We start from the raw sequence: 21,734 nt of genomic DNA on the forward strand, positions 1-21,734 counted from the left end.
TTTTTAGGCAGTGTACAATGTAATAATAAAATATTATCGTATTAATATTTAATTTGTATATTATTATTATTATTTTTAACTTTTGTTTGGTGATATGACTGAAATGACTGATGCTAAATTGGAATCGTGCGTATACCCATATAAGACTAATTTTCATAAAGGTATACGCATAAATTCAAAAATAGGAATCCGGGTATACGTCGTATACCCGCGTATACCCTCCAATACACCACTGGGTCTTAAACCAGTTCGTGTTAAATATCGATTTATCATCTGCAATTGAAGCTTATTTGTAAGGGTATAACCAAGATTAATTCGACAAGGTATTGAATTAGAAAAAGCTTTTAAAATTTTATGTTTTGCTTCAAACCGTATTGAAGAAGTCAATACTAAAGGTCCATTTTTAATTAAAAGACTACCATAATGGGTTAGAAAGTGAAATTTTGGTTTTAGAGTACTTTTAGATAATAATAAATATAGCCGATTATGTTCAGCAACTATATTGTTTAATAAATAAGAACATTCAGGTTGAATTTTTCTCGAACAACAAATATCAATAATTTGACGTAGCATTAAATATAATTTCCAAACTTCAGTATTAATAGGAATCAGCTCACCAACAATTAATCCAAAATATCGAACTAGACAAAGCATCTCTGAAGATGACATAATTATACAACCGTTATTCAGATTATTTTGGTTAATTGCAGGTGGTGAATTTTTTTTTTCTGAGAAACCATATTCAAATAACATTATACGATTATTTAAACATTCTAAAGTAAAATATTTATCTTTTATTAGGTGTGTAATGATTAATGCCATATCATAACGTGCAACTCCTTCTGTAATGTCATGCATAAAATCACATACACTATTTACAGTGACGTGATAATTGGGAATTTGATTGAATACACAAAGTTCACGTATACCTGTTTCAGACACATTGTCTTTTAAGACATCTAATTCATAATTTTCAGCATTTCTAAGACATTCAGTACTTTCAAAGAGCATTTTCTGAAGGCTTGATTTATGGGATTTACAAATTCTACAATAATAATTTGCCGAAAAGCTTTCTACAAAACCAAGTACAGAATTGAGACCCAAGTTATCCCCCAGCATTAATCCAAGAACAAAATATACCTGAATATTAACTGAATTTACTGAAATAGATATTCCGTTTTCTTGCAAATCTATAAATACTTTAATAAGAGAAGCAAAAATAGTTTTGTTATCAAACTTTGAACTTCCTCGGTCTGATGAATGAAATAAAAAAGCAGGAAATATGTTGTCTAAGGACGATAAATATTCTGGTGGAAAAGCAGGTACTGTGTAGTATACACATCCCATTTTATGGATTCCTGAATGTGACCCTAATGGATTTCCCATTTCAGCGTCATCATAGTAAAGAAAAATAGGAAAAACTATTTTGTCAAAAAATTTACACTTAATCGATTTCCAAGTACTACCATTTAAAAATGATGTAAGAATATCTTTTTGTTTCATAGAATTTTCAGTATACTTTAAGGCTGTATTATAAACTCCAGGAAGTTCAAAGAACAGTTTTAAATTTTGTTTAATTGGTAACAAGTGCCCTTGGACTGGTACCATAATTTGTCTATCTATACCTGAAACATTTTTTTTTTCGGGAGTAAAGCCCAATACTATTGTTTTAGATTTAAAAATTAAATTATTAGACTCAAAATATTTCATTCGTTGATATTCGGTTTTAAAGTTTAAAAAAGGGTTTTCCAAGTCATTAAACATTGATATAATTTCATTTTTATCAGAAACACTGCATACTTTTAAAATAGACATGACTTTATTTTTTAAATGTAAAATAAGCTCACTGGAAAATAACATGGATACTCCATCTATTATTTGCTGTATTAGGATTTCTGTTACAGTTGGTTTTGTATACAAGCTGGTAATAAATTCTAATACACAATTAATAATAATATCATTATAAGATGCACTAGATGTTGTATTAGTTGTACTAGATGTTGTATTAGTTGCACTAGATGTTATATTAGTTTCACTACAAATATGATTTGATTCATGCTCGAATGAAGATTTATTATTTAAATTATTAGTAAATTCTAACAATGGAGTATCCAAATTAATTGTTTCAGTATTCTGGGAATGAACTACCATTAAGTGCTTTCTGAATTTTTCAGATCCTTGAAAATCCCTCACACATTCTCCTTGGTTACATGTGTATATTGAGTTAACATTAAAGTTATGATAGACTTTCAAATGCAAAATAAGCTGATTAATCGACGAACATCTTAAATTACATAATGAACAGCAATACATTTTTACTTTTACTTTTTATTAATTTAAATATCAAAGTACAATAAAAATGAGATTTAAAGTAAATATATTTCTGTTATTCTTAATACAGTATTTTATATTAATGTTAATTAATACAGTTAAGTTTAAAATTAATTAAAAAATGAAAATGTTTTTATTTTCTACAATGATTTTAGTTTATTAATAACTGAAGTTGTCATTGCAGTTGATCTATCATACGCAGTTACAAGTTTAAACAACTCTTGTTGAATTACTATCCAAGGATCATAACACTCCTTGGGATACGAACAATTGAAAACAAAATAAGACTTAAAACAAACCTCAAATGCTTTAACAGGACAACCAAATGACCATAACTTCTCGTTTACCCTAATATAACAAGTATCGATTGAGTTATAATCTTTACCAACAATAATTATATAAGGTTGAATAGTGGCTCCTTGTTGACTGTACTTTGAACGCCTTTTCTCAATGTCTTCTTGAAGTCCAATGAGATTCTATTCAAATTTAAAGGTATTATTAGAATAAATTAGTGTCAAATTGTATAGAACAACTATACTAACTGTGCAATAATAAGAAAACGCTGAAGCAGATTCCAATAAAGATGGCTTCCAAGATTTATTTTGTCCGTTTTGGGTTATATTGCAAATAAGAGTTTTGGTTGGAATTAAATAGGGAAGCAAAAGTAATTTCAAAGCATGAGTTGTTTTTACATCTAAAAAACAAATAAAAATTAAAGTAATTTAATAAAACATAGTTTGGTTAATAATAATAAATATAATAATAAAACTTAAAAAATATGTATGTGAAACTAGAGTATGCTGGTATTTGTATATATTTTATATAGAAGTAACCCTCTACAGTAATACTTATATTTTATTACTTCAGATAAGAAATGTTTAGAAAATATAAAATTAGAAATTTGAGCTGAACTTGAAAAAACTAGTTGTAGTTTAGTAAAAAATAAATTGTTATACATACTTCCATTTAATTCAGCCAAATCTAGTACTGATAAAAGATTTAAAGCATATTTGTCTTTAATAGAACTTCTTCTAATTTTTAAGAGCTTAGTAGTAAATATATCCCAACTATTCAAAAAACAATTCCAATCCTTAAATTGTTCATGTGAGTCTGAGTAACATAATTCAAAGTCTTTAATAATCTGGAATAAAAATTAATTTCTTTTTATATTTATTATAAAAGTTTCTTAGTCTATATTATTTTTACCTTTTTTATTAAAGTAAATAAAAATGCAAAGAACATACCAATTCAAATCCTCTTGGACCTTGAAGAACTGGCCACGATTTAAAAATGTCTGTTAAACATTGACTACTAGGATTCAGAATTTCATTTTTTCTTAATTCTAATGTATATTGCCACTTACATAAAACATCTTCAAAACTAGCTGTTAATCCATCATTTGCTAACCATTGCTTGGCAGCATGTATATCTTCTATAAATTAAAAAAGTAATTTAATAGTAATTCAATAATAATTTTACCAACAAATTTAAATTTACATAAATATTATGTGCATTTTATTTATTTTTTGTAAAACTATTACAAGCCTATTAAATCAGTTTACTACAAAAATTTTTACCAGAAAATGAAATTGTCTGTTCTGTTGCCAAAATTTTGGAATTTTTTTTTACAGTACTTAAGACACCAACTGATCGTAAACGTCTAGCCACATTTTTCCATCGTTCTATCAATTTTCCTTTGGCATGTGCTTGATGCAGACCTTCTGTTTTAGCAGGTATAAAGTAAACGCTCTAAAAATAATATTGTAAATATTATACTTTACTAAGAATTAATTAAAAATAATGATACATAACATTTATAAATTTGTAATGTGAAAAGTATTTTAATATTATAGTATTCATACTTTTTGCTCCTTAGGAAATACTTCTACAATTAAATCGGCAATTTTTCTAAAAAATAGATCAGTGCCTCTGTAAAATAAACAATACAACTTATTATTATCAATCTTATACCTACCTATATTGTGTTCAAATGTCTTTTTATTCTGCAACTACAGTAAATAATCATAGCCCATAGGTGTGTGCAGACTTAAGTTTTGGATTCAGTTCATGTTTAAATCTTGTATTCTTGTAAAATTAAACATTTTTAAATATGTGACTTTCAAATTAGTTTACTTGATAGTTTTTTATTCTGAGTAAATAAAAAGTTATTAAACAATATTCTACATTTAATGATTAATACATACCATACTTAATTTTGCATTATCACAACATATTTAATTTAAATATATTACCTAAGTATTATATTCGTATAAAGTACCTATGCTACCAATTTGATGAAACCAGTGTTTCTATGTACCTACAGAAATTAACTCTTTTATAGTTTTAACTATTAAAATCAAATAGAATCTAATGTTGTTCTGATTTTATTATTAGCAAAAAGATTTAACATTAAATTACACCATTTACTTCCCACATGCACCTATGGAAACTATATTATAGGTAATATAAACTTTAACTATTTTAATAGGATAAAAAACTAATAATTATGAAAAATATTCTTACTTGCTATTGTCTTGAAACAGATGGTTTATCAAAAGTTGTGTGAGTAAATTCTGCGAATCATCAGATAAGGACCCATCATTTCGTTTAGCATCAGCTAAAATATATCTACCGTCATTGGTTGTGTGTATTAAATCTAATAATGTCTATAAAGAAAATTTAGTCCTTAAAATATGTTAAGTACTTGTGTATTTAAATAGCGTGTAAATAGTTTGTTTATAAATAAGCATAGGAAAGTTATTTAAAATGTTAAATTACCTAATTAAGTTAATAAAATAATAGTAAAAATTAGCTTATAGTATTTTATTTATGTTACATTTATATGTTTTGATAAACCCTAAATATATCTAGGTAAGATTTTATTTAAATGAAATTCTACCTACCTATTTCAAATTGATTGAATTAAAAATCTATAACCTATATAAATTTAAAATATTTAAATAATTAACTTACTTCAATCGTCCATTCCATTGGTTTATAATTACCATATTTCTTATGTTCCAATGGCGATGGTCTTGAACTGTTCTTAGACGTTGATGCAGCCGTTATAGATGTAGATGGGATAGTATAATAATTATTTGAAATATCTTGGACTTCAGTACTTTCAAAATGTTCATCAACAAACTCCTGTGCTACTGCAGTTGTCTGTGATGCGAATGAATTCGGATATAAAAACTATAATATTACAGAAAAAGAAATATTCGAACGCAAAATAAAATTACACTTTAATAATTGAACTCTTTAAAAATAGGTACACAGTTAATTTAACACGTACTTTATCTTGAAACAAATCCATGTTCGTAGTGATGGCTGATGCATAAATGTATACAAAATAACTGTGCACATTTATCATAAACGTAAACGATTTATGTATGTGGTTGCAAGTATCGCAAGACGCAAAGATGAAAATGAATTAAAATTTGAAATAACATTGTCAAATTGGTCATCGACGGACGGTGATCGGTTACGTAATACGTATGAAATAGCACATTAAACGTAATAAAACTATTAATACAACCAAATAAAAGATAAGTCACAGACACACATGAACGTTGAACAATGATATACAAACGCAGTTATCAATATCTTGGAAAATTGGGCGACACGGACACGGCGACGGGAAGTCTGAGCTAATTTTAGATATCCAGTAAATTTTACTCCTTTTTATTCGCACATTGTTTCTAATTATAATGGAGTTGATTTAACATCATACTATTTATCAAATCCGCTCTCCGTAGAATATATTATGTTGGTCAAAATTACATTTATGACTGTTGATTCGACCCAGAATTATTGTTTAAATTAATAATATTAAAATGTCATATTAATATATATTTTAATTATTTTAAGTTAAATTTACATAAATTTAAGCATAACGTTTATTTAAAATAATATAAGTTATGAATAATTTTAAACTTTTGTGTTGTTACTCTAAGTAACTCAATTTAATACGTCATTGTCGTCAAATGTACTACAAATATCTCTTAATATAACTTATTTATATTCAACTACTTGATTATTGTTAAATCAACACCAATATTTCTATGTGTGTAAACTATTAATTAATTTATATATTTATTAATCTGATGTCTTTAAGTTCAAATAAAATTAATATGTAAATAAAATGTAGTTTAAATCAACTTTGACTAAATACTTATTTAAAAATAATTAATTTAGATGTAATATATTTTAACTAATATTGGTAACATTGGGTAGCAAGATATGCATTTCCAACAATTTCTAAATAATCCATCAATAATATTAGACTCAAAAATGTCCACAGAACAGTTTGCTTATGTTGCTTTACAACATGTCAACATATAACATACTAGTTAAAAGAGGCATGATACTATGTTAGGTATCACATTTATGGTAAGTATGATGTTATTTTATTATATCACTCAGTACACGGGCTATATATATGTATAGCACGATTTTATTTATAGAATGTTAGTATACGATATAAACTCTGCACCATAAGATTGAAATTGTTATATAATATTATATTCAACATTAAGTTCGAAAAATTACTGTCATAAAATATTTTTATCATGTTAACATTATAAAATTTTAAACTAAGTTAAGCCCTGGTTTTAAACAATCACCTTGCATGCGCACGTACTCTTAGAATGACATAATTATATAGAGCCAATCATGAAATAACACTCAATTATATAACTTTTATTTATCTATATATCAGGGGCGGCCAAACAGTCGATCGCGGACAATTTCAAAGTCCATCATGGTAGAATTTATTTTTAGGGCCATGCGCCCTATCATATGTTTCTTAATAATTATAGTTATTCAATGATAAAAAAAATTTCTATGAAAGTCAATCCTCAAAAGTGAAGTATATTTTTAGTAGATCGTGACCAAAAATAGTTTGGCTACCACTGATCTATATAGTACATTTACTCTACTCAATTGAGATAAAAATATATTATTACTAAGATTATATTCTTTTCATTATACAACCGATAAATGATACACGCAGGTCACAGTATCAACTCAAATTTAATCGATAGTTATACTATAGAAATGAATATGTTGCACAAATCAGTAGTTTCAATATTAATTTTGACATTATTCAGTTGTACATTTATCCAACCAGGAAATACCGCGAGAATATTAGCTATAGAGACGTTTGCAGGAAAGAGTCATTGGAACTTTATGAGAGGTGTGCTTCGAGCATTGACAGACAATGGACACAATGTTACAGTTTTCACGCCATTTGTAGAGGGAAATCGAGTAAATTATACAGAAATAGACATGTCTAGTAGTGATGGGCAAAAGTGACTAATTACTACCGACTTAGTCGGTAGTACCATATGACTAATTTAGTTACTCGAACATTTTTATTATTCGACTTATTTTTATTATTCGACTAATTATTATTATTCGACTAATTATTATTATTTGAATATTTGATTAATTTTAACTTATTATCATTATTCATTCGACTTATTTTTATTATTCAACTGATTTTTATTGGACTGATTGGCAAACATGAAACAATGCAAACTAGCATGAATTACTCTTTAATTCAACAATATAACAAAAAACATAAACATTACTAGGAAAAATAAATACAAATTTACAACTGTTTTAAATTTTTGTTTAAAAATATTAACATATCTAAATTTTTTGGATGTGTTCTATTTCTTTTGGCTGACATAATTTCACCTGCTTTTGAAAATATTCTCTCTGAAGGTACTGAAGTAGCAGGGATCACTAAATACTTCAATGCTAAGTTGAATAATTCACCCAGCAGTATTTTGTGTTTGATCCAAAAATCGGTTGGCTTTGATTTCCTATTGGAGTGTGGTAGACTGAAATATTGTTTTAAAATGTTATCCGCAGAGCTTACTGATGTAACTTGAGTTCGTTCTGTATTCAGTTTATCATCCAAGAAACTCCATAAATCGACAGCTTCATTATTAGAGATGGTTTGAATTTCAGGAGTTTCAGAAATATTAGAATTTTCTTCTGCGATGTTAAAAAACATATATTTTTATAATTAATCAAAATTTTTTATGTAAAAAAAAAATGTATTAATAGTATTAATTACTTACCATTCAAATGTTCACTGATAAGTAAAGATAGTTCATCTGTAATACTCTTTTCTGCGTTTTCAGCATTAATTGTATGCTGAAATGCCAATTTTTTAAAACGAGGGTCAAGTAGAGTCGCTCTTGAAAACTCAGGTTTAGGATTTTGCTCTTCAATGAGTTTAAAACGACTGTTTAAATTTTCCAGCAATTTTTGCTTGAGTAGCTGACCTAAGTATGTTCTCGTTTGTTTTGATACTAGAGAAATGTGTAAACCTAAAAATATTTGTTTAATTATTTATTATTTATTTAATTTTTTTGAATATCTTACTTACCTCTTACTAATGGAATAACCATTGCCAATGTCGGATAGTTCTCTCCTGATAACTCAGTAGTCATTACTTCAAATGGTTTTAATATGGGGATAATATCTTCTATTACTTCCCATTCTTGCGCATTTAACATTACAGGCCCATCTTTTAAGGAAAGCATAGCATAGGTCAATGGTTCTTTTAATTCGACCAGTCTTTCCAACATCAATAGGCTACTGTTCCATCTAGTTGACACGTCTTGTTTAAGTTTTAATTTTAAAGCTCCTAACTGTGTTAATTTTTCGGCTAATTTCCTATTTGCAACTTCACTTTTTTTAAAATATGTCACAATGGAACGACACTTCTTTAATAAATCATTTAGATTTTGAGTATTTTGACATTCATTAGGTTCTAAAACATCATTGTCAGTATTGTCACCATATGGACTTCTAAATACTAAAGCTTGGGTAACAATTAAATTTAATATGTGCGCTGTACAAGGTATGTGTGGTATTCGTAATTTTTTTACGGCAGATTTAATATTAGCCCCTGAATCTGTTACAATTGCTACAATTTTGTGTCTAATTCCCCATTCATTAAATATATTTTCCAACGTTTGACTAAGATATTCCCCTGTATGACTATTTTCTAATTTTAAAGTGCATAACACAAATGTTTTAAGAACGAAAGCACTATCAAACGTGTGGACAGTAATAGTCATAAACGAATCTGTATTTAATGATGTCCATATATCCGAAGTAATGGAAATATAGCTAGATTTGTTCAAAATATCTTGTAGTTTATTTTTGGTAGTAGAGTATAGTTCAGGTAAGATGCTTCTTGTTAGTGTTCGGCGACTTGGTAAAAGCTCTAAGTACCTTGAATCAAGCAATCGAATAACGTTTTGAAATCCACTATTTTCAACAAACGATAGTGGTTGCAAATCATCAGTTATCATTTCAACAATCGATCTCACAAAGTCTGTCTTTTGTTTTTCTGATGGAATACCAAATCTATAAAAAAAAATATTTGTTTATTTATTTATTGAATAAACAGGCGTGAGCCCAGGTTAAAATAATTAGGTGTACATTACAATAAAAAAATAACATAACATGAATAATATAACAAAGTATAAAATATAAATTAAACTAAACAATGAATACAAAAAGTAAAACTATCAAAGGAACAGCGGATCCTCATTGGCTAATTTCATTATTCTCGTAATAGGTTCATTTTTTAGATAGTTTGTGGTGCAGAAGGGTATTAAGAAAGGATGATTATAATGAATAAATTAATAATGTTGGCGTTTATTCTGGAATGTTCGATGGAGCACTTATCGGATCTATGAACTTATTGATTCAATAACGAGCGGGTATTTCCGCCGAATGTTCTAGAATCGACGATTATTATAAATATATGACGATCGCTAATGTGCGTGTGTGTCAGTGTGAGTTAGTCCACAAGTAAGTAAGCCAGTCGGTATTCTGTCGAAAGTGCGTCCTGGCGCGGCCCTATTTTGTAAGTTTTGAAGTACGAATGAATGATAAATAAAAGTTATACGTTAATATTATAGATAATTATTTTATTCCGATTTATTATTTTTGTAATTATCATACACCGCTCGCAATATATATATATATATGTGGTCCAACAATATAAATTAAAATAGGCAAGATATAAAGAATCTTTGACTAATATTTGTGAATTTTTTTTATTTTTTTTATTTCATCAAATTACTGAGATATAAATGTCACGAAAAAGGTTAAAAAATACATACAAATCTGTTAGATAAATATTTATATGCAAAAGTATTTTAAAATCTTTTTTTTGTACTAAAAAATGTAAATAAATCAAATAAAATTACCTTTTTGAAAGAAGTAATTGCTTTGTTTGATTTTTCAATACAGGTACTTGAACTTCATTAATTGAATTGTTTGTCATTATAGTTGTTTCCCTAAAACTACGTTTGGATGTTGATGTTGATGCCTCTCCTAAATAAAATACAAAATTGAAATTAAATTAAAACATCAACTAAAAAAGTATACTATCACTTACCTTGTTGAAATTGCAAATCTAAATCTTTGTCCAATTCAAATTTAGACTTATCTGCGTCAAGTTTTGACTTATGTTTACGGCGCAAATGTTCGTGCAGATTTGATGTACCGTGACCATGTTTGTACACAGTATGACATAAATTACACTTAGCTTCGTCAGGTTTATTTATATTTTTAGTGAAATAGCACCACACGTTTGATGAATTTTTTTTACTTAACATTTTATACGAGTTTATAACAGTTTAAACTCAATAGCTTATAGTCTATACCGCGTATAACTATCGAATGATAACTAACTAGTAACTACTAAGGTACTTTGGGTATTAAGTATTTATCTAAATAAAACCTATGCAGAACAATAGACCTTACATTTTCTTAGAATTACCCATTTGTAAAAACCTAGCGGCTAGCTCAATAATGGTCTCCTATGTAATCCTTTGTAGTGTGTGCGACGTGCGCCGTGCCCGTGCGTGTCATTATCGGTATTTTTGTTTTGACTAGTTATAAATAGAATTACGACTAAAATTTAAATTTCTTAGAATTACCGATTTATCAGTTATTTTAGTTGAATAATTAGTCGAGTAATTTCATTTATTCATATTAGTTGGTTGAAAAGAAGTAGTCGAATAATTAGCCGACTAATTTCATTTATTCATATTAGTTGGTTGAAAAAAATAATCGACTAATTTCTATGATTTATATATAGCTGGTCGTGCATATTATTAGTCGAATAATAGTCGGTAGTACGTGATGAAAACCGACTAATAGTCGGTAGTATCAAATAGTCGTTTCTGCCCATCACTAATGTCTAGCATGTTCCAGATGAAACTTGCTCTGGATATAGTGGAGACGAAACAACGGTACAAAGATCAGTTTACGGCCGCTTCATCTATATTGAAATTTGGTAGATATATTTGCGATGTATTAACTAAAAACATTCAACTAAATGACATTTTAGCAAATAAATTGGAAACCGATTTTGATGCAATTATCTTTGAACCTGGAAGAATGTCGAGTTGCTTGGCATACCTCGGAGCAAACTCAACCCTACCAGTGATACACACGAGTCCAGTTCCAATAAATACTTACACGGAACGTATCACTTATGGCGATGTCCACAACCCAGCAACAGTGTCAACGCTGTTATTTAAATCCGCTATTCCCAAGACCTTCGTTCAACGGTTAACTAATACACTTGCTTTTCTGTACATCAGTACAAAAACCAGATTTCAAGAATTCTTACTTCAAGTAATTGAATCAAAACCTTACGATTTAAGCATCGTAACACCTCCATCATTGGTCTTCATGAACTCTCATTTCATAAGCGATAAAGCTAGACCAACTCCGTCGAATGTTGTTAATGTCGGTGGAATTCATTTAAAACCACCTAAAAAAATACCTCAGGTAATAATTTAATATCAATTGTATAGTACAATCTTAAATTATGAGTGGTCGCCCCCAAGGTGGATTTATATATGTAAATATCCACCTTAGTCGCCCCTTAATGTAATCACTTTGGTACGGGATAACACTAAACGTAAGTTGAAAATAATAAAACATACGTTTAATAAAAAAAAATTTATTATGTTATATTGCATCAAATTTAATTCACACATAACCATTAAAAAATATTATTATTATTTATTAGTTATCTATTTAAATTATGTATAGGTATACAAAATTCTTTTTCATTTTCACTCATTTTTTATACAAATGCAATAGGTACTGGTCGATGGGCAACGAAAATACTGCCTTAATGATGGTGTTTGATCGAAACGTAGATAAACAATATACTATTATATAAATATTTTTATCTTTCCTAAAGCACTTGACAAAAACTTTAATCTCTTACTAAATACCTATTCTCGTGCATGATGTTAATATGGCCTCATACTGCAGATAACATTAAGCAGCGTATTGATTACAATTTCCGACATAATTTACACATACTCATGTGGCCAGTACTTACACTTTTTGATAACAATAAACAATTGATAACGTTGACCAAGACCACTGTATCATAGCAATCGATATACTTTTTAAATGCTAAGTCAATTAAAAAACAGCAATTCTCAATATTTGAATATATTTTAATGTATTAGAAATATAACTCATTAAGTTATAGATAAAAATGTAATAAACAGATAAAACATGACATAATATATTATTATTATGATACTGAACACTGTTCGTAATTTTTATATTTAAAATCATTAAATAATATTAAAAGTACAATTATTATATATACATCGGTAATCGCAAATTAATTGTATCCAATTAAATATTCAACGTATAACATTTAAATTTAAAATTATATTAAATATGAGTCTGAAATAAGAAATCCTATTTTATTTATGATGTAAAAAATTTAGTATATTGTTTTTTGTACCTTGTAAAAAATTCATTAAAGAATTTTAAAAACAAAATAATTAAAACTATTGGTTCCAGGATATATTGGATTTTATTGAAAACTCACCAAGTGGAGTAATTTTATTCACATTTGGTTCAACAATTGCAGTGAGTTCACTTCCAAAAAATATTATAACTGCATTTAAAGAAGCAATAGCTCAACTTCCACAAAGAGTTTTATTGAAATACGAGGGAGAAATGAAAGATAAACCGATAAATGTCATGACGAGAAAATGGTTCCCTCAACGTGACATTCTTTGTAAGATTATGTTAAAAGATGTTAAAATTATTTTAAGATATTTTATTGATACTTAAATTTTTAGATACTTCATAAATGTGTTCTTAATGATTTACAGTGCACAAAAACGTTAAGCTCTTTGTTAGTCACGGTGGAATATCTGGATTGTACGAAGCAGTAGATGCTGGAGTTCCAGTCTTAGGATTTCCAATCTTCATCGATCAGTATAGAAACATAGATAATTTAGTCGAATCAGGCATGGCAATATCAATGGAAATATTTTCAGTAACTAGAGATACTTTTTTGAAAAATGTATTGGATCTTGTTAACAACGACAAGTAAATATTTGTTGATCACTTATATATTTATTGGTATTTCTAATATAATTTTATTGTTTTAGATACAAGCACAATGCCAAAGTTGCTTCAGAAATATTTAAAGACCGACCAATGTCACAGGAAAAGTCTGTTGTTTACTGGACAGAATATGTTATTCGTCACAAAGGAGCACAACATCTAAAATCTCAAGCTCTTAATTTAACGTGGTACCAATACTTTTTATTGGACGTGATCGCCTTAATTGTCTTATTTATTTTTATTGCTGTACTGTTGGTTTTAAAATGTCTTAAATTTATTCGCACAATTTACACAAAGATGTATTCATCACACACCAAATTAAAATCTAATTAATAATATATTTTATAGTTATTTAAAAATATTAAATATTGCATTTTTAATTTTATGAATGTATATAATGTATAATATAATGATTATACCAATACACGTCTTATATATACCATGATAAGTTCCATTTTAGATTCTGAACGAAGTGATGAATGTATTGATTTTACAATGATGTGTGTTTATTTTTTGTGTATTTGTGTATAGCATAACTAGTCGAAATAATGCTTTAATTTCAAAATTTTGGGGGTGGTTTCCGATGGCAAAGTGAATATTCTTGGTGCATTATAGAGGTAAAAAGTAAATATTTTCCAACAGTTTTCAAAAAAATCGAGAAAAACAAAAAAAAGTGACTGAAAAATTTTTACGCAAATTTTCACCACATGTTTATGTTACTGTTATTAATACATAGCTAAATTTTCAAAATATATTGACTTTTTTTGAGTTATTTAAATACCACAAAAATTTCGATTTTTCGATTGTCGATAAAAAAATTTTGGATGGCCAAAAAAACTTGAAATTGAATACAAGATTCCTTATGAGTTGTTCTTATTGTAATTAAAAAAAAATCAAAAATCGTTAGTCACAAATTTTTTGTATAGGTGTTTATAGTTCAAACTCTTATCAACAATGTCGAAATCACGAACATTTCAAGTAATCTTGAAGTTGAAAAATCATAAAATTTTTTGTGTTGATATCTAAGGTTTAAAAATACAACACTAAGTTTTCCATAAATTTTTCTTCAAATAGCTTTAGAGAAAACTCGTAGCATCATTATAGGTAAACTTTTAAGTGCGTTTAAATTTTAAAGTTTTACGAATTAGCGTACCTAACGATAACGATTTATCCTCAAACGATTTTAAATATTTGTTATTATTCAAAAAGTATAAGTCGTAGATACTTGAAAATTTCACCAGTTATTTAGGTTGGCATTTTTTTTACATGATTTAATTTTCAAAATATTTTGACTTTTATTGAGCTATTTATAAACAACTGAAGTACATTTTTTTTTGAAGTGTCGATAAATTTTTTTTGGCCCAATCAAAATACTTGAAAATTTTATATAAAGTTTCTCATAAGTTTTTTTTATACTGATTAAAAAATTATAAGAATACATAGGCACAATTTTTTTTATTTGGATTTTAAGTTCAAATATTGAAAACAATTCACAAAACATTTCCATCAGACCTAAAAACTTGCATTATTACTTAATAGGTTGGTAAAGAATGTCTGTGGAACCTCTAAATGCGTCATTATGCTTAGCCAAAAAATGTATTGCCGCTACAATACGCTTTAAGACTTCTCTCCAATGATTTTTTTCTTTTTCTATGATTATCTGATGGTCTCTAATTTTCCTAATCTTAGCCTCAGTTCTGACCAATCAAGTGCACTTTTTATGTGTGTATGAGAAATACAGATATATGTTTCTCGTTTCTTAAACCAACAGTAACCAAAGAACTAATACGTAGATTCATTTCGTGATTAGGAAAAAGTTTACAACAAAAACAATCAACGCGATCACGTGAAACACTATATACTAGCCACTGACGATCAACAAAGTCACCATTAGATAATTTTCTAGAATAGAAACTATTTGAAAATTGTCTTACCGTTTAATTGATTATACTAATACGATATTTTATATTAATTTTTCTTTTTGGTCCAAGTTTGACTAAATCAACTCTAAGATCGGAACTTATACAATCTGGCCAGTTATAATAGGATCTGTTAAGTCGATGTTTTAACAGGATTTAAAATAGTTGCCTGTTCTGTCAATATTGCAACAACAACGAAACACTTAAAAGCAACTTAAAAAATTTTGTAATAGTAATAAAATATGCATATAAAATTGCAATAAATTTTGGTCAATCAAAAACTTTGTAGTCATTAGTCACGTTAACAAGAATTTCACAAATACAAATGCAGTACACAATTGAACCATCGATTTTAAAAATAACTTTATGATCGTTTACATATGTTTGTAAACGACTCCTAATAATTGGTGTTTTTACTTTAAAGTAAAAGGCATTTTAAAATTCCGAATTAAAATTGCATCAAAAATCATAAGACACAAAATTGGGCACAATAAAAACATAATAAAACGCACGACACCGACTGAAACCGAACATTGACCGTCGAACGCTTAAATTCTATTTAATGAACACCGAAATTATCTACCTATATTAATATTATAATATGTTGGATATGAGTGTGTAATCTTATCTTTGGCAATAATGTCTAGTCGTAATTTTATCGATAATAATAAATATGTGGCCGTGAACGTGAAAATACGACGAAAAACAAATATATATGCTAAAAATAATAATATAAAAAATGGGTACCGCTCTGCTGTACATTAGGGGGTGGGGTGGACCTCAGACTAGAGTAGGTTAAATTTGAATGCAATGATAGGTATCATTGTATACGAAAAACGATTCTGAACAGAAATGATTTGTCAGTCTAAATATTTAACGTTAGATATAAATATAAACAATTTTATGAATTTTGAACTACAAAATAATTTGCAAATATTCATGATTTTCACGAATTTTTGTCAACATTTGAACTTCAAATACTAATAAAAAAAAATTGTGCCTATGTATTCTTATAATTTTTTTACCGCTATAAGAATAACTTATGAGGAACTTTGTATTAATTTTTCAAATATTTTGACTCCGCCAAAAAAATTTTATCGACACTTCAAAAAAAAATTTTCAGAAAAGTTGAAAATTTCAGTTGTCTATAAATAGCTCAAAAAAACTCAAAATATTTTGAAAATCAAATCACGTAAAGAAAATGACAATCTAAATAACTGGTAAATTTTTTAAGTATTTACGACTTATACTATTTGAATAATAACAAACATCAAAAATCGTTTGAGGCTAAACCGTTATTTAACGCGGTTTTGTAAAAATTTAAATTTCAAACACTCATAAAATTTTTTTGTCTGAATCCGGTAGAGTTTTTTTTACAGATATTTGAAGAAAAATTTATGGAGAACCTTGTACCAAATTTTCAAAACTTAGTTATAAAAGAAAAAATTTTTACGATTTTCCAACCACAAAATTACTTGCAAATTTTCGCAATTTTAACATATTTCGTATAAATTTGAACTTTAAGCACTTATAAAAAAAAATTGTGACTAACAATTTCGGATTTTTTTTTATCACTTCAAGAACAACTTATAAGAAACCTTGTATTAAATTTTCAAGATTTTCTGGTCAGCCAAAAAATTTTTATCGTTATTTAAAAAAAAAATACTTAGAAAAATTGAAAATTTCAATTGTCTATAAATAGTTCAAAAAAAGTCAAATTTAACTGTGTATGGAGAACGCTAATATAAACATTTGGTGAAAATTTCAAGTATTTAAATCGATTAGTTTTTGAGTTATAGAAAAATAAAAAATTCGATTTTGACGAAAACTGGTTTTGCGTAAAAAATCCCGTTTTTCCCTCATTTTTTTAGGGTTTTTCCCGATTCATTTAAAAAATATTGAAAATTTTTAACTTTTGACCCCCCAAAGTACCAACTAGATTCAATTTCCTTTTCAAAGAGGGGCTGAAGTCAAAAATCGAAGTATTTTTACTGCTCCAAATGTTGTCGACAGACACAAAAAAAAACACACATCATTGTAAAATCAATACATTCATCACTCCGTTCAGAATCTAAAATAAAATTAGTGTTATTTTAATAAAAATAGTCTAAATCGGGGTTAATTCTCATCAGATTTCAAAAAGCTTATTTAAGTATAGTATTTGCACAATATAAATCCGGACCCTAGTTATCATTATGTTTTAGATGAACATAATATTAATGTAAAGATTATAGCCTTGATTATGATAAATTCACTGCGGTTTGATCAAATAATTATTTACATTAATTTATAAAAAATATTTAGCAAAGTGCTTAATTTTTCACAAATGTATATAAAAACAAATAAGATAATAGGTCCAATAATAATGAGTTGGCATGGTGATTTGAAACATTTAGTTGTCACTATATTAATCTATCAATATAAACGATTCGTAAAAATGATTCAAGTACAATAAACATTAGATTAATTGTTATTTCTATTTTCTGTAAAACTATCATATGTAGGTAAGGACTATTATTTTATGTATTGACATTTTAGTAACTGGTTAATTAATCGTACAAATTTTACATAATATAGGTTAGCTAGGTACATACCTATACTTCAACACTTTTACATAAAATTATTCACAAAATAATTTGATTATCTACAGAAAAACGGAGAAACAGGGGTTACAGAAATCTCTGTAAGAACACTCTTTATGTGTAGTAAAAAATTAAAGAGTTTTAAAATTAACAAAAATCAGTTTTTAAAATAAATTCATCGTTAAAGGAAAATATATCGAGAGTTATCAATAATCAGGATTGGGAAATCACATTCCGCGTACAAACTACAAATATGATAACTTCGTGCGTACATCATCATTAATCATATTATTTATTATACAGTATCTATAACCATTACCCATATACGCTGAGTCGTGGCGCGTAAACCGTTAACCGCGGCGGGGACGAGGACCATATTAATGGATTTGGGTCCTCTTCCGCCAATTAATGTATGTATTTTAATCGTCGTGCGTCGCGCTAAAGTTTACCGCTCCGTTTAGCGCACACGCGCACATGGTGACTTGTACGCTGCTATATAATATACACGTTTATGCTTACTCGTGTGTGTGTGTGTGTATACGATGTAAATTAGCGGTTCGGCGATGGGACCGCACACCGCGAACATATAATATTATTATCATAATTTACACACATGCACACTGTACGGACAAATTGAATGTACACACACGCAGACACCGCGCGAGATGAGTAAAAAAAACATTGGCGAGGGTGTGTCGACGATGCCCTCGATTGCTGTCAGGGGATCGGGGGGCGAGTGTTTTTGAACGGTGTACGCATTTATGTTTTATTTATTTACGTTTAGGTTTTTGTTTCGTTTTTGAACCTCCCCTCCTCTAGCCGCCGCTGCGGGTATCTTTCCCTCCGGGACGCGTCAAAACAAACGGCGAGCGCCTGGCGGATATACCCGTGTACAATATTATACCACCCCATATCATTTTAATATAAACTTTTATAAACGATATCAGATGCGCTCTTGATCCTCGGCGGATTATCCGCGATTTTCTTCATAAATCATATCGTACGCGCATTTATAGGTACAGCCGGTCTCGCGGTGTGTCGCGGGCGAGGGTGGAATTTTTTTCCGTTTCCCGCTCGCCACGACTTACCCGCCGAACAGTGCGCACACATAAACTTTGTAATAATAATATAATATATATCCGTCCCGAATTTATTAACTATTAGCTCGCCACACATTACAATAATAATAATAATATATATGTTCTCGAACCGCGACCGATGAGATTACGACGTTTAATTATTCCTATGTGGAAATCGGTCGTGTCTGCGGACCGCCGCTACCCAGTACTTGGTTATGCGTATTACTGTCCCGATCGCTCGGCTATACCATTATACGAGTGTATAATAATAATCATAATTCATAACCATTTGTAGTCCGGATATAACTTTTCCCGTCCACGATTACTGTTGTTGTCGTTCGGTAATTTTCGAACTGGATTTTTTTTTTTGGGGGGGGGCTAAATAAAATTATTTTAATTAAGTAGTCACAGTATTTATTTTTAGTATATATGTACAAAAAACTAAAAGCACGAAAATTCCCTTCGTTTTTCAAATTGTTCTTAAAGTATTTTTTTCTATTATTGTATCCAGTTTACTAATTGATTAAGTGCCCGTGAAGAACAGTTACCAGCATGTGAAGGGGCAAATAACACACACGTCTTACGATGGACACTATTTTCTATTTTAACTAATTTAGAATACTCAAACCATTTATATTTTGTCAACCAAAATCTATTAAATTTTCTGTTTTTTTAACCTAATTGCTGAGCTTTAAAAATCTAACTATAAACGGGAATACAAATATTTCGAATAATGTTTATTTTTTCATGGTCACTTAATTTTTTGTTTAGGTACGTATAAACATATATTATATTTTGCAACTATATGTTATTATTGTCATTCAGTTAGATATTAGATTCATTTGATATAACTGTTGCACAATGTCATTTATTAAGACACATTATGCATAAAGTTCGATCGTTTTAGGTTCAACAATATCTAGCACACTAAGTAAATTAATACGCAATAAGTCTTTTGTAACGTTGTAAAACATTTAATTTTGATTATGTGGTAATAAATATATCAACTAGAATTTTCCTGAAGTTTCCTAGGTACGGTTATAATGAATTATTCGTTGAGCTCAGAAAATCCACATTGAATTATCTATAAAATATCTATAAATAATAGGCTCTCCAGACTCGTTCTAGTATAATTTAATAATAGTCTTATAAAACTTTTACGTAGGCCAAGTTTACAGAAAAAAATGTGTAGGAGAAATAAATTAAAATTTTAATAGGATGTTACACCCGCAAATAAAAACTAAAATGTAATAAATGTATACAACCTAGCAAATTTGTGTTCAGAAAAAACAAATTGTATTGTCAAATTGAATTTTAATGACTAGAGACAGTATTTTAAAATTTAAGAAAGACAAGAACATTATCTGTGGTTCATAGATTTTTAATTGTTAGGCGAGTTATAAGCAAACTTGTATTAAGCATCTCCTTTCTTATCAGTTTATAACCAGATGCAACGGGAACAACTTCCGCAATACGTCCACGACGCCACCGTCGTTTATTTAAATAGGTAAATGTTGGTAAATGTTATTAAATTTTAAACTTTTGAAGATGATCCTTTGAAGGACGTACATTATTTATTAATACAAACGATTGTATTGTTGTCTGTTACGGAATGCCTTAATTTTGGGTTTTTCATCTGTTTTGACTTCTCGCCCTGACTTTGTTGCCCACCAGTCTCAAAGTCTTGTTCGAGTTGTTCGTCCCGTTTTTGTCAGTTCGGCAAATTAGCTCGCCGCCTCGAACATCATTTCGTTTTTTTATACCCAACCCGGCAACCCCTCTCAGAGTTTTGAGGCGGTATTCTTCGTTTGAGCCACGAGGAACGTCAGGTATTTCATTCATATTATGACGATTTTAGGATATAGCTAGTAGACTTTGCAAAAATTGTTAGCGTACAATGTGGTTTACATTATTGGAAAACAACCACTAAAACAGATATTATACTATTACAGTATTACATCAGTATTACATATAGTACAAGCGACTTTACAACATCACTATTCGCTTAGCTATATAATTATACAGAACATCTAGACCTTATATACTGCATATACGCTCTATATACATGACAGTTATATATAAAAATATTTTACGTATAAATCGTGGTTTTTGTCCATTTCCATGTGTATAGCCGTCGTGGCAGTGGTAAATATTATTTTTAAGTTGTACGCAAGTCGTTAACAGAATATTATAATAAAAATATACAATCAGTTATATTATATAAGGTACGACGATACTGTTAAATATAATAATATATTATTACTGGTGCATGTACGCGTTATTCAATAATTCAATATACCTTATATATACAATAATTAATATCATATTATGTACTCTGACCACGGTAAACGGCCAAGAGCCGTATTGTTGAGGGTACTAACTATACT

At 28.5% G+C, this 21,734-nt stretch overlaps 4 protein-coding genes across 5 annotated transcripts; 1 reads left to right on the plus strand and 3 right to left on the minus strand.

Moving 5' to 3' along the window:
• Positions 1–2,388: 2,388 nt before the first annotated feature.
• LOC126551805 (uncharacterized) lies at positions 2,389–6,219 on the minus strand. Of its 2 annotated transcripts, none has more exons than XM_050206032.1 (9): positions 5,627–6,219; positions 5,305–5,496; positions 4,855–4,997; positions 4,194–4,260; positions 3,909–4,080; positions 3,576–3,763; positions 3,292–3,472; positions 2,874–3,025; positions 2,389–2,807 (listed from the first exon to the last, which is right to left on the minus strand). In XM_050206032.1, the coding sequence occupies exons 1-9, from the start codon at positions 5,702–5,704 to the stop codon at positions 2,472–2,474; spliced, it is 1,509 nt and encodes a 502-aa protein (XP_050061989.1). In that variant the 5' UTR covers positions 5,705–6,219; the 3' UTR covers positions 2,389–2,471. The 2 variants fall into 2 exon arrangements, with proteins under 2 accessions (XP_050061989.1, XP_050061988.1); XM_050206031.1 differs by having other exon boundaries at positions 5,305–5,526.
• A 1,892-nt stretch (positions 6,220–8,111) lies between these two features.
• LOC126552361 (E3 SUMO-protein ligase ZBED1-like) lies at positions 8,112–8,891 on the minus strand. Its single transcript, XM_050207051.1, has 4 exons — positions 8,735–8,891; positions 8,424–8,675; positions 8,219–8,337; positions 8,112–8,162 (listed from the first exon to the last, which is right to left on the minus strand). Exons 1-4 carry the CDS (start codon positions 8,889–8,891, stop codon positions 8,112–8,114), a joined length of 579 nt encoding a protein of 192 aa, XP_050063008.1.
• Positions 8,892–8,943: 52 nt separating this feature from the next.
• On the minus strand, positions 8,944–10,985 carry LOC126552362 (E3 SUMO-protein ligase ZBED1-like). Its single transcript, XM_050207052.1, has 4 exons — positions 10,766–10,985; positions 10,575–10,701; positions 9,060–9,723; positions 8,944–8,955 (listed from the first exon to the last, which is right to left on the minus strand). Exons 1-4 carry the CDS (start codon positions 10,983–10,985, stop codon positions 8,944–8,946), a joined length of 1,023 nt encoding a protein of 340 aa, XP_050063009.1.
• A 589-nt stretch (positions 10,986–11,574) lies between these two features.
• LOC126548838 (UDP-glucosyltransferase 2-like) lies at positions 11,575–14,133 on the plus strand. The gene is made up of 4 exons (XM_027991148.2): positions 11,575–12,168; positions 13,213–13,432; positions 13,530–13,749; positions 13,812–14,133. The coding sequence occupies exons 1-4, from the start codon at positions 11,578–11,580 to the stop codon at positions 14,098–14,100; spliced, it is 1,320 nt and encodes a 439-aa protein (XP_027846949.2). The 5' UTR covers positions 11,575–11,577; the 3' UTR covers positions 14,101–14,133.
• Positions 14,134–21,734: the final 7,601 nt, after the last annotated feature.

The sequence above is a fragment of the Aphis gossypii genome, chromosome X (genome assembly GCF_020184175.1).
Source record: "Aphis gossypii isolate Hap1 chromosome X, ASM2018417v2, whole genome shotgun sequence".
NCBI lineage: Eukaryota > Metazoa > Arthropoda > Insecta > Hemiptera > Aphididae > Aphis > Aphis gossypii.